Genomic DNA, 18,002 nt, shown 5'->3' with positions numbered 1-18,002 from the left:
CAACTAAAGATGCGGGTGGCATTAACCACCGTCTCTACATCCAAATTGCCACCTTTAACAATTAAATGCCACCCACTTGAGTTGCAGTTAGACGAAACTCACATGTCAATGAGTGTTTAGTGGCATGCATTGCAGATCAGTACTGCAATAAAGACTTCAATGAAAACAAGCAGTAGGATTTAGTAGTTTATTGCCCCTTCATGAAGGTTGAGCTCAATATTAAAACCACACCTTAAATTAGAAAATAAGATTCATAAATACTAAAAACATGTTTGTCATATATACAGTTAGATTACAAATTAAAATCAGACTTTGGCCGACCTAAGGCTCAATTTCCATAGACATTTGAAGACGGACAGTGCAGCTGGCCAACTGCTTGGGCACAAAGACACTCCTAAAAATTTAGCTGCAGGCCAATTAAACCCAGACAAGCAGCAGTTTGTGCAATTAACCAAATAAAACTAAGACTACACACATTTCAGTTAGATTTACATCTTAGCATGCATTCTAGCCCCATTCCCACCCGCCATCAAGGTCACTCAAATCCATACCAATACTCCAAATGAGATTTCTTGGCTCAGTAAGGCTATAAAACAAGTCAAATTATTAAATTAAGTAAAGAATCCATCCCAACCCACCCCACCCCCAAATCATTCTGGCACATTGTAGGCATGTTGACATCACCGCTTCAGGAAAGCAAGTCGCTGTAGCCTTTGGGTAGGGCGGCAGCAGCCTCCAAACCAGGGGAGGTGGCAGGACGGGCCAGGCTGTGCTCCAGCTGCTGGAGCCTCCAGGCCAGGGGCAGCAGCAGGTCGTTGAGGTGCTGGCCGGAGAAGGAGAAGGCATCCTGCTCCGGGGGCTCGCCGGACAGCAGCGGGGGGGTGAGCGGGAAGCGGTCCTCCAGGTACACGGGGGAGGGCAGGGAAGACGGAGGGGACGAGGCGGTGGAAGAGGACGAGAGCATGTCCGAGGCGGGGGACGAGGCTCGCCCCAGACCGGGCAGCTGGGGGATGCGGGAGGCCCTCGACCCGGCCCCGCTGGGCAGGCAGTGCTGGAACCGGCAGCGGGTGCCGTACAGGCAGAACCCGAACGCGCTGAAGGTCCGGCACAGGGAGCCGCGTGGCCTCTGCTCAGGGGCCTGCGTGTGGGGGCCCTTCTCCTCCGCAGACGCCCCCGCGCCCCCGGGCTGCCCCCGCTCGCCCTCCACGTGCAGGAAGTGGCAGCGGGCGCCGAAGGGGCAGACGCCGAAGGAGCGGTAGGTGCGGCAGGGCACGCTGCGGCCGCGGGGCGGGCGCGCCTGCCTCTGCTCCTTGGGGCCGTGGACGAAGAGGCAGCGGGCGCCGTACGCGCAGTAGCCGCCGGCGTGGAAGGCGCGGCACGGCTCCGTCTTGTACTTGGGGTGGCGGGAGGGCACACGCAGGTCCCGCAGGCCGTGCGCGAACTGGCAGCGCTCGGCGTACTTGCAGGAGCCCAGCTCCGTGTAGCGGCTGCACAGCTCGGTCTTGTAGCGCGCGTAGCACATCCAGGGAGACTGGAGGGGCGGGGTGGAGGGCGGGGACTCCACTAGGGGCAACAGGGCCTCGGCTAGGGACACGGCGCCCCAGCCAGAGGTCTCGTCCGGGAACAGGGACTCTTCAACACCCTCCTCATCCTCAAGGAAGGGGTACAGCAGCAGGGCATCACTAGTCTGGGGAAACAGAGGGGGAAATGCAGTTTGGTTCCACACATTAAATACCTACTTATGGAAGGGATTGTTAAAGAAAAGCAGAAACAGAAGCGAGTGCCACAGCATGACATAGCCATATGGGGGCAGAAATATAACAAAGTTCTAAACACAATTACAATTACAATGCCAATATACTTTAAGACGTTTGTATGGTTATGAAGAATTGACAAAATTGAGGAAAGTGAATTTCAAACATTGCATTTGAATCTATGGATTCACAGTTTCATGCGGACCAAATCCTTATACGGTTCGATTACGAACGTTTTATACAAACAAGCAGCATTACGTTGTGACACTAGCAGCTTGCGAAGTAAGCACTGGCCAATAATTCTGAGCATAAGCAAAATGTCACCATTCCAGAGAATGCTGCATCCCAAATATTTAATTAACGTTATAATTTTAAGAAACACGGGAAAACCATTAATTTATGCAAAATGACATAGACATAGACAGACAGTGTTGCAAAAGGAACATACCTCGTATTCAAACATTTCAGTGCTTGAAAGGTGTCAGGGGGTTCTGTTCTGCAGTTGATAGTCCCACAGCGACAATTTCGTCCGGTTGTTCGTCGGCTACCTCTACAAAATGACAAGTGAGTTTCGTGACAAAGCAGGAACTATCTTGAAGTAACTCACTTCAACAAACTGTAAATGAAAGTTACAAAGTAAAATGCAACACAGGCGACGCCGGCGAGACCACTGCTATGGCGTTGTAAGTGCACATTAAGCATTGAACTTGTTGCAGGCTTTTAACATGACCCAGTTCCTTGTCCCGCGTTCCCTTTAAAATTAGAATCAGCTGTGCGAGCTACAACGTCAGAAAATATTTCGAATTCGCCAATCAGATATCCAATTGGGATGCGTGGGGCGGTTCTTCGTGCTGCAACGGCCAATTGCATTGTACCGGCGGATGTTGACACAGTTTTAACGCCAGGTGAGTTGATGCTTTTATCAAATTAGGCTGGAATACAGGGCGGTGGGGCGCAATAAACATTTTTAATGGCTCATTTAGAACAACAAAGCCCTAAGTACACGAACATCCATTGTTTAGACTTCACCGAGCAACTGGAGAGGTAAACCTCATGACAGCGATTTAATTGAATGTCGTCTGTTAAGTCGGACATTAATTCTAAGTTAATTGTTTGCGAACGATACTAAAATTAATTGTTTGCTAAATCAAATTACCACTTTGACGTGTTATGGACACATGACACTCACATTTCCGTAGAATAAAAGTCATATCAATAATTATTTTTATTTTCCGTAAAAATGACTATACTGAATATAGCCTAATGTTATATAGGCCTACCTTGAGTTTTTAAATAAAGGGTGTCAGGCTTGCACGTGCTTTATTCAAATTTTTCAGAACTAATGTTGAATACAGGCCTCTATATATATGTGCATGCAAGAAATGGATAATTTACTTGCTTATATAGAGAAAATAGCACACACATGCACGAGTATACGCATATTAAGTTCATCACTGATTGTGTGATAATTATGTTACTGTATCTAAAATGTTAATTGTTCGTTTGAATTTTTGATAAATCAAGCATACACAGACCTTTACCTGGTTCGAGGCACATCACACCTAATTCAATGAAATCTATTGCCACAGCTGAAACCGTTTAGCTTTTCTTACCATTTCAGAAAACGGGCCACACGCAAATTGAATCACTACAAGTTAAAACCCGTTAAGGTGTGAGATCACAAATGTAATTAGAATGTTCAGTTAAGACCAGTTGTTACATCAGCATTAGAATGTTCAGTTAACCCTCCTATTATGTCTAATTTTCGAATTTGGTGGGAACATACAATAAACATATTGCTATGCTAAATCCTGTACCAATTTTGCATACAAATGTCCCTCTGTAACTGTATAAAATGTAAGGAAATATACAACCATTATCCAATTTTTATCCAGTTTTAACCATTACAAAATCTAACTTTCACTTACTGTACCTTAGGCTCGAAAATGAGATGTTTCTCACAGATTTTTCATATTTATGGATTAAAGGCTAGTCATTTTGGAAACAATAAGAAGGCGACAACCAAAGTGTCAAAATATTTCTATTACAATAATTGTGCGTTTAAACTGTTGGGCTAAATTAGACTCCAAATATAAAAGTGGTCATAAAATCTTAACATAATAGGAGGGTTAAAAACATTCTAATGCTGATGTAAGAATCACTAATGGTAACTCAAATCTATGGAGCTGTAGCTGGTCTTTATATTAAAAGACCAACTACAGGTCTAACTAATGCATGCCGTCAAAAAAAAGTTGAGATTGTAGCTCCAATTACCCATTTGGGCACTGCTGGATCCAACTTTTTGGGGGGAAAGGGAATTAAACAAAAAAGAAAAAAAAAAGAAGTGCAATCTGCTCTGGGTTGCTATGATACATGTGGATTTGTAAGTGGAGGAGAAAGGTTGTCAGACAGTTGACAACATAAATCCCTTTGATCCAACTGCAGATGAGAAGGCAGCAATTCATTATCACTTTGGAAGGCATCTTCTCTTCCTGGAGTAATATTTTGAGCCAGAAATAGGCACTCTCTCTCCTCAAACTCCACGGGTAAATCTTCTCTGTGTACTTGGGTGTTTGGATTGATAAGAGAACAGCAGGGTGTGCGGTTATCACCCTTTTTTTGGGGGGTGTGGGGTGTAAAACATCAGAATAATGAGAAGGCATACCACCACGAAGAAAAAAAATTCTTTATTTCTTTTCTTACCTCAAGATACATTAATAGGATACAGAGACATCAGAATTCTTTTTAAAAAATGGAGAAAAAGTTGAATTGTAGCATTCTTTTTTTCCCATTCCAACGTACAAAATTCAAATTTCAATCTCTTCAACCCCACCTCAAACCCATTCCCACCCCCCCTCCCCCCCATCCAATCCCTGGTAATGAAGAGACATTTCCACATGTACAGTATATGAAACCTCTCCATAATAAGAAGTAATTATAAGCATGAGCTTTTATAAAAACGGTTATCGGTAAAGTTCTTTCAAACGTCTTCTGTTCCTGGGCGAGGTTCTTCCAAGGTTTTAAATTTTTATTTTTTTCCTTGTTTTTTATTTTATTTTTTGTAATGCGCTCAACACACATTCTGCCTCAAGGGTCACAATGCTCAAGGCTGGGGACGAGACCTTTCTGGCAGAGACTCCACTGTGAATCCACCCCCCTGACTGTGGATTATTACCAAACCAAGCCAGAACAAGGAATTACGCTGATACCAAATTAAGTACAGGCAGTGCTTCACTTACTTCCTGCCCCTTCCAAAATAATCGACCGAAACGCACTGAGGTGACCTCAACCGACTGACTGGTGAGCGGTCATCACCCCGCCTGGGTGGCACCTCTTACACGACTACCCCGAAAGCAGAAGGGGGCAGACATCTTCCTACGGGGAAGGTTCAAGTGCCTCTCAGCTACCTCTACACAACACAATCCATCACAACCCCTATGAAACGCGTGCGTTCACAAAAACGCACACCAGACTTCACCTATTGAGGTCAGCGAGGGCTTTTTTTTTTTTTTTTTACCCCCCCTACGCCCTCGTGTGGTCATTGGCTGTACTACAGCCGACACACTGAGCGTGAGCCTCATTCATTTCTCATTTCTGTCTTTTTCTGGAGGTACCCAGACCCCCCCGTCATCTCCTCTCCTGTCACACGACACCCATCAACAAATCCTCAACAAGCTTATTTACGCTTTCTTTCATTCATTCTCCATTACCTTCAAAACGGCATTTTTAACAGGGGGATAAGTGGAACTCGTGCCAAAGCGGTGGGGCTCCATCAGATCTGATCTGAGAGGGCATTCACGCCTGGGGAGAAACCCGCACAGCTCTAATGGGGTCAACGTGGGGGCAGGTATCCGGCAGGACGCATGGCAACTGGAACCTGAACCACCCAAATAAGGACACAGGAGGCACCCTGCCCGCCTGGGTTCAGAGGTCACAGTCCTTGAATAACATGGGGGGGGGGGGGGGGGCTGATATTCACAGCCACCCCAAAGGGTGCACTCTTCCCGCCCCAAGTGCAACGAATCCACAGTCTCTAGCAGTTCAACTGCAAGCACTGAGCTGGAGACCATGTGCAGTTCCTTCTAGAAGCCACCAAAATCGTGTTATTAGATCACATATCCAGAAAACAGTCGTTTGCCTCCGTCGTTGCCCATACGAATTTAAGGAAAGGACTAAACTGAATTGTGGCTGGTTGGAGTCTTTCACACCAGTGACCCCATCCCTCATGGTTATCCTCCCCAGGTCAGTCACCGGTACCCAAACTTTAAATGCAACTCAAGGCAAATGGCAACACTGTGTTCATCACCATGGGAACGGGGGTTACTCGTGCACTAACGTTGCGGTCATTAGTATTAGCCAGGTTTCCCCAGCTGACTAACAACACAGTGGGGTATAGGACAAGTATACGTTTAAAGTGGACAAGCAGAGGTCCTATAGAGATGGGCACAGAAGGCATCTCACTGCTCCTCACTGTTATTAAATATGATTGATGTGGGTGGAGAGAACGGGGGGGGGGGGGGGGGGGGGTTATCCATGTCACAGCAGAGATCCCCCCCCCCCCCCCTCAAAATAAATCATTACAAATGTTAAAATTCCCTCCCCACCCACCAACCCCTCCCCACAAAAAACACCCCATCTCAATTGTCGAAAATATTTACAAAAGGAAAATTAGAGAGACCTGGAGGAAAAAATAAAGTGTGCTTTTTTTCAATATTATTTCAGGACGAGCATTATTATTTGCTTTAAATTATACATTTTAAAAATTGTCATTAAAAAAAGGCAAGGAAGGGAATTAAACCGAAAAGGTCCTTAATAGCAAGCCAGATTATAAAAACACAGCGAAGCTTTGTGTGTGTGTGTGTGTGTGTGTGTGTGTGAGTGTACTGGGTTGTTTGGGGAAGTAACACAACAAAGGGGAAAAAAAAAAAAAAAAACTACAAAAAAGGAGAAAAAACTACAAATATGGCGTTTTTTTGCGTCCTGCCAGATGCTACAGCACTCCCCCCTCCCTGCCGGGGGGACAGCCTGCAGGCCTCAGTCCTCCAGTACGATGGGCTCGCTGGTGCTGGAGGGCAGGATGGGCGTGGGCAGAACCCGCGGGGGCAGGGGCAGCTTCACCCGCACGGGCAGGTGCGGTTTTCGGGCGGCGCGTCTCATTTCCGCCTGGGAGAGGTGTTTCCTCAGGGCTCTGAAAACACACAGCATTCACCCATTACCCACAATGCACCCCGCCGCAGGGCGCTATTATAAAGGACTTGATCTTTATATCAATCTGCGAGGCCCCTTCTTGTTCACCAAGTGCACTGCTTCAACCAAACCAAAGATGTACTGAAACTCCAGAGAATCTGCAGGCAGTGTTGAAGACAACAACCCCAAAGACAATGAGGGACAAAATATATGAAGCCTATACAAGTGCCTATCTAGGGCTTATTGTTCTTCGGACTAATAACGAAAACGATAAAGTAAAATCTTAAATATCTCGTGAAAAATCTAAAATATTAAATAGTCTTCACTCAAGTCGGTGCAATTGTGTTCCAATAGCAATGCCATCAACATGCCTGGATCATGCTACCTGTAAACAGGCATCATGTTTACAGGTAGCCCTCAGAAACACAGCTTCATTGTATGTGCAGTTTCCACAGGGAGATGCAGACGCAGAGCTGTGGGGCCCAGCTGCAGGACGGGCCTGGCGTACCTGGTGTCTTTGGTGGCCACAAACACCACTGGGTTTGGGGCGTCTCCAGGATTGACCTTCTGCCGCTTGATCACGGACTGGGAGGTCGTCCGGATGCCCGAGGTGAACGGCCTGCCATTGGTGGAGAACGGGACCCCGCTCACCTAACAGCCGAAATGAGAGCGAAGAGTTAGACCGGAGCAACCAGCAGCCATTTTACACAATATCAGAATTAGGGCATATAGGAATTAACCTCCTGAGACCCAGGAGAAGTATTACATTTTGTTTTTACATAATACAAGTGTCTTGGAAGAAATGTATTATTTTATTTTATTTTAACTGAACGTCCCTTACGTTAAGATAAATATTGTACTCATTTGAGGACACAGGATCTTAGGAGGTTAAGAATTAGGGAATTTAGAAACATAGTGGGATTACTACTGTTCTCAGTGGAAACAGATAGACGTGTGTGTGTGTGTGTGTGTGTGTGAGCGAGTGAGTGAGAGTGAGAGAGTGAATGAAAAGAGGGGGCAGACAGGCAGTGGGGATTTCCATTGGTTAGTGGATGGAAGAAGTCAGGCAGCCATGTACATGCTGTGAAAGATAAAACTGGCTCAGAAGAGACAGGCAGGCAGTGTGAGAGAGGCAGACAGCGGGACTCACACTATCAAAGGGCCTCTTGCCCAGGAGGTTAGAGGCTGCCCGAGGCTGGTTGGCCTGGTTACGGTTGATGGGGGTCGGGGTTCCCCGCGGAGCTTTCAGCTTCAGAGGAGCCTGGAGGGCTGGAGAGGAGGGCAGCGCAGTCAGCCACCACATTTCAGCTAACAGCTAACGGCTAAAAAGCTCATGGCTAACTGCTAATGGCTAATAGCTAACAGCTAAACAGCTAATGGCGAACGGCTAAACAGCTAATGGCTAAGAGCGCACTTAGCACAGGGTCTGTGCTTGCAAGGTGCACCCGATTGGCCACACAAGAGCTCTGAGTAAAAAAAACACCTGAAAATCAAACAATAAAGAATGGAAATATTCTTATCTCTTTAGGTGCTGGCTTTACCTTCAGCCCTGAATGTACTGTAAACAAGGAGAGCATGCAATCACACTGCACACAGTCGGGTGATTCTGAACGCTCCAGATCGTTACCTAGTTCCTTGACGATGGTGACCAAGGACGGTCGTGGGACGGGCCGGTTCTTTATGGGAGCCTTTGATGCCTTGGGGAGCCTGATCATACCTGTGAGTGAGGCGATAAGGGCGAGAGCGCATACCCAGAAAATGGTCAGGGATCACATGCAACAAAAACTGGTACTCCAACATGGCAAGATCTCTCACATTAGCATTCAAAATAGCAAGGCTCATTTACAGGAGAGGCTAACATTAAATATTCATGTTAGTTTATTTTTATTGTCATCAGACCTGGGTCAAATACGTAATTGTTTTGGATTCAAATACTTTTCGGTGCTCGATTCATCTTGCCTGGTGCAATTCGGCCGACAAAGAAGACTAGAAGGCGGGGTTAGCATTTTTCAAAAAGTTCCAATACACCAGGCGAGCTGAGGAAAGAGCGGAAGAGTATTTGAATGGAAAACGATGACCGATTTGACCCGGGCCTGGCTGTAACGTCTCGGCGGTCCTGCGGGGGGCGCTCACACTCGGCCTTGACGGCGTTGGCGTTGATGGAGGCGTAGGGCCGGCGGGCGGCGCGGCGGGGCTGCAGGATGTCCTGGCACACGCGCCGGGCGATGCGCGTCAGCTTGGTGGTCTGCAGGATGAAGGTCTGCCGGTTTTTGGCCAGCAGCTTCGCCCGCCCCGCGCTGCTGGTGAACGGGGACATGCCCTGCACCTCCTGACGAGTCATGTGACCCCGGGGGGCCGAGTCCTGATTGGGGGCGGGGGAGGGTGGAAACCGTGGTTATTAAAATGAACGGCAAAATACACATTCGCTTTGGATTAAAGCATCTGCTAAATAAAGTGTCATGTGCTGTTATACTACCAAACGCAAAGAAAAATTATCATTTGATCTATGCCAGGAATCATCACATCTGGTGATGCAGTTTTTACCATAAACAGCCTACAGCAGGGATCATCAAATCTGGCCCTCAAATCCAAATCCAGCCCTCGTTTTCTTTTCTCCCGGATAATTAACTGAGGAATTAGTGCTACTGATTGGCCAGACTCTTCACACCTGACCTCCAGGTAAAACGAGGGTGGAAAACCAGCATTTGATGATCCCAGATCTACACCATTAGATACAAGTTGTGCTGAGAAAACCAGCGTTGCAGTGTACCACCCATTTTTCCACAAGGAAACAAAATTGTACATTTTGTAAATACCTTCTATAGTGTGCTATTTCTCAACTTAAAATAAAATGACAACGAAGTGAAAGTCGAAGATAACTGCAACATTTAGCAAGACCGACCATATCGATTTAATTGACCAACATGGTGTGTAGCCCAGTCTGTAGAAATAGCACAGTTGAATAAGGACAGGTTGCACTTATCCAGAGTTAACACTCAGCAGGTTAGAGGCAGAGCCGTACCGTGCTGGCTCTCGCAGCGCCCTCTAGCTGCGTGGGGGTCTTGAGGCCTCCGTACTTCTTCCAGTAGATCCAGCACGAGGCACACAGCCGGCACTGCATGTTGGGCGGGCCCCAGGCGTACCACTGCGGGGACTGGACGGCTGGAGCAGAGAGCATGCTGGGATCAGTCCCGACATCGAGATTCAATTCGCAGTTTAAGACGCAGCTTAGACTTAATCTGCGAGGACCTGGATCTTATAACTGGCCTCAAGGCATAGCTGCTACACCAATTCCTCTGTGGATTCATTAATTTCTCACTCTTGGGACAGAGTGACGCCATTTTGGAGTGTGAGTAACAGTTCAGCAACAGAGAAATTCAGATCATTTCAATAAAATGGAGGCACACAGGGATAAGCAGAGCCCTGTTATCAACTCAGTAACACTACAAGACAAAAAGTTCAGGAACCAACCACTTCCGTTGCAGTCAGCAAAGTTCATTGACAGACAGGGCCCTCGGTGACTAACAGACAGCGCGCTCAGTGAGACAGACAGACAGGGCCCTCTGTGACTAACAGACAGCGCGCTCAGTGAGACAGACAGACAGGGCCCTCTGTGACTAACAGACAGCGTGCTCAGTGAGACAGACAGACAGGGCCCTCTGTGACTAACAGACAGCGCGCTCAGTGAGACAGACAGACAGGGCACTCGGTGACAAATGGACAGAAGGACAGGTCGCACGGTGACAGACGGACAGAGACAGAAGAATGAACAGACCGGTTGCTTGGTGACAGACAGAAGGGTGCGCTCACGGATAGATAGACAGGGTGCTATGACACTCAATAACAGACATACGTACAGACAGGGCACTGAGACAGACAGACAGACAGACATGGTGCTGAGACAGACAGACAGGACACTCAATGACAGACAGGGTGCTCAGACAGACAGACGGTGCTGTGACAGACAGGACACTCAGTGACAGACGGACAGATAGACAGACAGGACACTCAGTGACAGACAGACAGGACACTCAGTGACAGACAGACAGGACACTCAGTGACAGACAGACAGACAGACAGGACACTCAGTGACAGACAGACAGACAGGACACTCAGTGACAGACAGACAGATGGACAGACAGACAGGACACTCAGTGACAGACAGACAGACAGACAGGACACTCAGTGACAGACAGACAGACAGACAGGACACTCAGTGACAGACAGACAGACAGGACACTCAGTGACAGACAGACAGATGGACAGACAGGACACTCAGTGACAGACAGACAGACAGACAGGACACTCAGTGACAGACAGACAGACAGGACACTCAGTGACAGACAGACAGACAGACAGGACACTCAGTGACAGACAGACAGACAGACAGACAGACAGGACACTCAGTGACAGACAGACAGACAGACAGACAGACAGACTCACTGTGGCAGCTCTCGCAGCTCAGACCCTTCTGGAAGCCCGCGGCCCCGTTCATGCCAGGCTTGCTCCCGGGGGCCATGATCTGGTTTGGGTTGGGCTTGGTGCTGGTGGAGGAGGAGGAGGAAACAGGGCCATTATGGCAAATAAATGGGCAAATATATGAGCTCCAAATCCCCACTGCTCACTCCATCCTTCCTGTGACATTTATACACAGTTTGGGCATAAAATCCTTATTTTCCACTCATTCTACAGTGTAATTATAGCTCCTCATAAGAATCAACCTCAAAAGAAAGAGGACTGTTGCTATACGCCCACTGTGCACCCAAAGGGATGACTGCAGTGCATGCTGGGGGATCTCTCCACATTCCGTGGCTAGCTACCAGCAGGTTCATGCATTCACTGGCGTGTCACAACTAAAGCAGTCTTTAGCCAGAATACTTGGCACTGACTCAAAGAATGTACAGCTTTAGAATGACACAAATCAAAATTAGCGCACAATGATAAAGACAACTGACTGGAGAAATGATGTGGGTGTTTTTTTTTTTCAGTTTAAAAAAAAAAAAAAACATTATTAACTACATGATGCTCATTGACAGCAGAGTTTCCACGGTGACTCCAGGACTCCATATGCAGATGGGTTGTACTCACTAGGTTGGGATGTAAACCTGCTTCAGTTTGCTGTCCGCTTCTGCTGCCTTTAGTCGTTTCTGAAGAGAATTTGGGAACAAACATGAAACGGCAAATTACATTTTTATGTGCTTTTTAAAGAAACAAATATTTTTATAAAACATACGTCCAAGTGAGCAGTTTTCCGTCATGGCGAACTTCACGGTGTCATGACAGTGTTATCACAAGGAGGTTTTACAGTCCATTGATTTTAAAGGCTCGCTGGTCACTGTAGTGTCCATTGTCTGATCTGTGCTACACACGAGACTGGGTGTGAGAACTGCACTCTCCACATCACCAGATATGATGCATATAACCAGGACCAAAACTAGGGGGTAGACCGACAGCAGGAGGACTGATTTACATTTACATTTTATATAAGTGCATAGGTTCTTCCACAAGGTAAAGCATCAAATCCATGAATAGCAAAACAAGCATGAAGAGCTGTTCTAAAGAAAAAGACAATAGTCATCGTAACCGTTAATCTTTTTCTTTTTCTTTTTAGGGTTAGGGTTAGACAAGAGGGATATCAGAAGGGGGGTGGGGGGGGGGGGGATCAAGAGAAAGGACAAAGGTATAGTTTGAGTCTGCAAAGTATGGGGAGGGATTCTGCGGTCCTGACAGTGGTAGGCATGTTATTCCACCACTGAGGAACCAGAAGATAAAAACGGGCGTGAACGTGCAGCTTGACCACCTGGTGCTCGTAATGAGGGAACCACAATGCGACCAGAGCTGGCAGACCGGAGTGGTCTTGCTGGGTGATGTGACCAAGACTACAGGAGTGCACAGTACCTGCTGTATGTAGCGGTCCGTGGTCTTCCACATGTAATAGAACTGAACCACACTGGCTAGAGACTTCCACGGCAACTGGTGGAGAAAAAAGAAAACAAAACGTTTTTTTATTCTTTTTAGCCTCCAGGTTAATTGCAGTATAGTTCTTTTCACAGGCACCGTGCTACATGAACACTAAATCAACATGTCACAGTTGCAAATACCAGATTCACAGGAAAGTCCAAAGATATGCAAGTTAGGGACTACAGATGGAAATTAGTTCCGGGCTCTGACAGATACGCAGCATGTACAGACCGGTGTTACTGGCTCTAACAGACAAGGCGCGTGTACAGACCAGCGTTGCAGGCTCTAACAGACACGCAGCGTGTACAGATCAGCGTTGCAGGCTCTAACAGACACGCAGCGTGTACAGACCGGGGATGCTGGCTCCAACAGACACGGCGCATGTACAGACCGGAGTTACAGGCTCTGACAAACAGCGTTGTGGGCTCACTCACAAAGTCCTGGCGGATGTCGTTGAAGTCCTTGCCGTACTTCTCCAGCGCCTCCTCGAACAGCATGGCCTCCGAGGCGCTCCACTCCTCCATCTCGTCCCGGCACAGCACCGGCCCGCCCTGCGGCACCAGCGTAGCCATGGCGCGCGCCAGGTCATACCCGTTCTTCTGCAGCGTGTCCATGGCGTGGAACTGGAGGAGGACCACACCGTTAGGGCCAGGGAGGTGTGTGTGTGAGTACGACTGTGTGTGTGTGTGTGTGTGTGTGTGTATACGTCTCACCAGCGTGACGTCTCTGGAGGCTTGTGTGTGTGTTTGTGCGTGTATACGTGTGTGTGTGCGTGTGTGTGTGGGCATACGTGCGTGCGTGCGTGTGTATACGTCTGTGCGTGTGTGCGTGTATATACGTGCGTGTGTGTGTGCGGGTGTGTATATACGTGCGTGTGTGTGTGTGTGTGTGCGCGCATGTGTATATACGTGTGTGTGTGTGTGTGTGTGCGTGTGTGTGTGTGTGCGCGTGTGTATATACGTGCGTGTGTGTGTGTGTGTGTCTCACCAGTGTGATGTCTCTGGAGGCGGCCGCAGCGCTCATGTGGAGGCTGGGTTGGCGGATGGAGCTGCTGCAGTCCAGAGCACGGGCAAACGTCCCCACAGCCCTGTAACACAAACACGACAGCCAATCACAGCCCTGCGACACAAACACTACAACCAATCACAGCCCTGCGACAAACACTACAGCCAATCACAGCCCTGCAACACAAGCACTACAGCCAATCACAGCCCTGCGACACAAACACTACAGAAATTACCTATTGTACCTTTAACCAAAGCACCAGCCGGCCTTCTGAATGAGAAAACAGGCATTGCATCTCATTCACCGGCCACTAGGTGGGAGTGCTGCTTTATTATAACAGCCGAAGTTTGCTGATACTTGACTGGGTAAATTGTATCATTTGGTGCCATTACTGGCCCCAGTGATGTAATGGAGTCCAGCTCTTATATCCCAGCTGGGGTAAATAATACTGCAGATGATTGTTCCATTACTGTAAGTTCTGGATGACACTGAAAAGCCTTAACCAATAACAAATTGACCTTTTAAGGGAAAAATAAATAAATAAATAAAACAGCCATGATTATTGCAAGGGCCCAAGTCCAGTTTAATCACACGTCCTGTTATTTAGTCACATTTGACATGAATCATTAACGCAAAATATAACGTACATGTGAAATGCTGAATTTAAATATAAAATGTAAATGTTAAATGCAAACGTAAAATGTAAATTAATGTAACTGTAAAAAGTATATATAAAATGTTGTATGGAAAATGTAAAATGTCCAGATGAAATGTAAATGCTCAATGTAAAATGTAAAGGCAGGCAGTGTCCAGGAGGTGGAGGTGGAGTTGTGGTGCTCAGGGCAGCTCACCGTGCCACCACCAGGAACTGGTCGATTTGAGGGTCTTTCAGCTGGTTGTCCGGGTCCCACACTTTCGTCTCCAGCTTCTCCTGCACCCGGCTGTCCGATTCCCCTGAACACGGAGAGGAGGAGGAGGAGGAGGAGGAGGAGGGGTTAAGCACTGCTTTTATTTACACACACACACACACACACACACACACACACACACACACACACACACACACACACAGAAACAAACGCAAAACAATAATCTTCATGTTTCCACCTCATGAGTTCTGGGCAAAAATGTTGTGTTTTTCAGTTACTGAGATTCTCAGCTTTTGAGCAGGTTTGACCTTCTCAGCCAGGTTCTTTCAGTTCGCTCCCCCTCTCACAGACTTGCAGGGTCCTGGACCTTTAAGCCCTGCACGCATCCCAGCTGTGCCCACCTGACTGCCATTTTATTATACACACATAAATGCAAAAGTAAGTTGTGCTGACTTGGAACAGAGGGACTCATTGAATGGCATTGCTGTAATATTGTCCAATGCCGATAAAAAAATAAAACGTATGAAAAATATGCAGATATTGCAAATTTGTCATTGTTTGATTTGAAACATAAATTTGATTAGTACAGAAGAAAAACAACCAATTAACAGTGTAGCACAATGGAAACTGGGCTTGTAGGTACTTAACTTGAATTGCTTCAGTAAATGTCTAAAATTGTTCCAAGTCATGCCAGATAAAGAGTAAACAAACATTAGTAGTACATCAGTACACAAATATCCCAGACAACTATCTACAAACCAGAAGGCATATGTAAAAGAGGTCAGAGGTCACGTGGCCAGCACTTGCCTTCCGCCAGCTTGTCGGGAATCTCCGCCTGGTACTTGGAGCCGACTCGGATCTCTCCCTGGTCCGCCAGCAGCGTTTTTTGGACCGGGTCAAACACCAGCGAATAGAAGAAGCAATCCTAGCAGACAGAGCGGTAGACCCTGTCAGAACCTGGGTCCCGAGCAGTGAACGCCGAGGAGACTCACTGGCACACAATCACACCTGCGTCGAATTCCTTTTGGATTCAAGTTCTTCTCTGCACTCGACTGATCTTGCTTTGGTGCAACTGAGCCAACTGAGAGGACCAGAAGGCGTTGTTTGCACTTTTTGAGAGTATTCCAATACACCAGACAAGCACAGTAAAGCATAGAAAAGTATTTTAATCCAGAACTATTAAGTACAGTATTTGAGCCAGGTCTGATGAACATGAATATTAAAACCTATAAGCATGAACATAATTTCACTGTGCAACGTTTTATTTCTAATTCCAAATTCCAAAGAGCAGCAACTGAAGGTTTAACGGTCTTTACAAACGGCTGCATCATTCCGGCTGTGCCAGATGAACGCTCATCTTTCTACAGATCAGCCAATGGGGTCCTTTAAACCCAGCATGAGTCAGTTCCTTCAGAGACCGGCTCCAGATCACGGAGATGTAATCCCATATTTTGTAAATTTCAGACACATATTTCCGCAACACGAGAGCGACAGCCGCTAAAGATAATGAAAGGGAGGTAGAGAGCGTGAGCGTTGGTTCTGTAATTAACGAGGTTCTGATATTTCTCTGAGCGCTTTAAATACACAGCAAAGCACGGCTTTACGTTCTAACATTGTTTTTAAGCTCCTTCTTGCCTGGCATGACGGCAGTAATTGGTGAATAATGATACATTTCACAGCATCGCTTTGTCCTTTTTTAAAAATCAACCGCAAAATTACAGAGCAATTAGCCGACTCTTATTTTAAAAAGGCTCTGCGGGGAGAGACATTGATAGTTCACCATTATAAACCCCCTCAGTCCACGTGCTTTTAGGGTCAATGTGGGGCCACAAGCTGGGGGCCACAGGTCATGGGGGTCACGAGAGACAGGCTGGGGGCCACAGCCTGTGGGGTGGCAGGTTGCGGGGCCACAAGTTGCGGGGGCCAAAAGTCATGGGGCCACAAGTGTGAGGCGTGCACCAGTCCTCACCTCTTTCTCCAGGTAGGTCACCAGGACATCGGTCTCGTTGAGGAGAGTGACGTTGCATTTACCCCTGAGGTGGAAACACAACCACAGTCACTAACACTAAGGATGACATCACAGGATATTGATCCAATCACAACAAAGGCCGTGAGCGTGGGACACTGCTATTGGTTGCAACAAGTGCATTTGTTTTCATGCTCAAGTGCAGCAAACCCTACAGAGGAAATCTCCGCTGAAAAGTATACCGAGCGTTTTAGATCATCTCCAGCCGCAGAATGACACAGTCCTGCCTTGACTTTTATAAACAAGCCATTTCATCAAAACACATACAAATTCATGCACATCACCAAGTACTTTAAGAGAATCAAGCAGCATTAAAGATCCATTACAGCTGGGCAAAATGCTGATGACAAGCAGAAATATTAATATGACATGTCATTCTTATCCAGAGGGATTTGATTAGGTCAGTTTAAATCGCTGGATATTCATCAACATGGTTCCTCGCATCTCTACTGCACCTTCCCATAAGTGTATATGACTGGTTATGGTTAGGCTAAACGGTCCCCACAGACGCCACCAATTCAAGCACGTACAGTACCTTTAAATGGTGCGATCTACCGCACCAGCCCATGAACCTATAGCTTAGGTCATGGCATGAACAGACCATCAATAAAGCCATAACTTTCCTGAGAATCACTGCTCTCCGAAGACCAGCTCAGTCGATATCACCTCCAGCCCCGTATATTTTCAGCTGACCGGAGATGCGGACTTGAGATTGTTAAATTTCCAAGGATAGGGAGAAATTTGCACATGGCTGGAAGCTTGATCTTAAATAACGCTGTGTATACAGTACTGGACTGATGGACTGATGGACTGATGGACTGATGGACTGATGGACTGATGGACTGATGGACTGATGGACTGATGGACTGATGGACTGATGGACTTCTGGTATTCAGCGCTGCAGTTTTCTCATGAAAAGTATGCTTGCGCGGGACGCGTGTCGTATCGGTCTGCTTGTGTTGACACAAACGACGCGTTACATGCAGACACACCGAATCACGTGGCGCCGTACCGTATGTGCGTAGCCGGTAGTGACTCAAACTGCCGGGAAAGGAAGAGTTCTCTGTGCTTTAGCTGGTGCTTCTGCTGTTCCGATATGGAAGGCTGTTTGGACTCCTCTTCAAAGTCTCCTGTGGGCCAGACAACGCAGGCGTCAGAGAGGGCACCGCACCCGTCAACACACACGGGCTCCAACACACC

General features: G+C 47.2%; 2 protein-coding genes across 2 annotated transcripts in view; both read right to left on the bottom strand.

Annotated features, from left to right (window-relative positions):
- Positions 1–173: 173 nt before the first annotated feature.
- cth1 (cysteine three histidine 1) lies at positions 174–2,507 on the bottom strand. The gene is made up of 2 exons (XM_061236365.1): positions 2,203–2,507; positions 174–1,687 (listed from the first exon to the last, which is right to left on the bottom strand). Exons 1-2 carry the CDS (start codon positions 2,215–2,217, stop codon positions 689–691), a joined length of 1,014 nt encoding a protein of 337 aa, XP_061092349.1. The 5' UTR covers positions 2,218–2,507; the 3' UTR covers positions 174–688.
- Positions 2,508–6,376: 3,869 nt separating this feature from the next.
- Positions 6,377–18,002, bottom strand: part of mta2 (metastasis associated 1 family, member 2) — a 28,900-nt gene continuing 17,274 nt past the window's right edge. Inside the window, exons 4-18 of the mRNA XM_061234524.1 lie at positions 17,815–17,932; positions 16,746–16,809; positions 15,584–15,701; positions 14,759–14,861; positions 13,890–13,989; positions 13,337–13,525; positions 12,840–12,914; positions 12,030–12,088; positions 11,385–11,485; positions 9,964–10,103; positions 9,075–9,303; positions 8,569–8,658; positions 8,092–8,210; positions 7,450–7,592; positions 6,377–6,942 (exon numbers count right to left, since the gene is read on the bottom strand). Coding sequence (XP_061090508.1) covers positions 6,789–6,942; positions 7,450–7,592; positions 8,092–8,210; positions 8,569–8,658; positions 9,075–9,303; positions 9,964–10,103; positions 11,385–11,485; positions 12,030–12,088; positions 12,840–12,914; positions 13,337–13,525; positions 13,890–13,989; positions 14,759–14,861; positions 15,584–15,701; positions 16,746–16,809; positions 17,815–17,932 — 1,802 coding nt within the window. The 3' untranslated portion in view covers positions 6,377–6,788. The remainder of the gene's footprint in view (positions 6,943–7,449; positions 7,593–8,091; positions 8,211–8,568; positions 8,659–9,074; positions 9,304–9,963; positions 10,104–11,384; positions 11,486–12,029; positions 12,089–12,839; positions 12,915–13,336; positions 13,526–13,889; positions 13,990–14,758; positions 14,862–15,583; positions 15,702–16,745; positions 16,810–17,814; positions 17,933–18,002) is intronic.

This window comes from Conger conger, chromosome 3 (assembly GCF_963514075.1).
Source record: "Conger conger chromosome 3, fConCon1.1, whole genome shotgun sequence".
Classification (NCBI taxonomy): Eukaryota; Metazoa; Chordata; class Actinopteri; order Anguilliformes; family Congridae; genus Conger; species Conger conger.
Note: the sequence above shows the minus strand (reverse complement) of the source record. Positions and strands in the feature narration are given on the sequence as shown.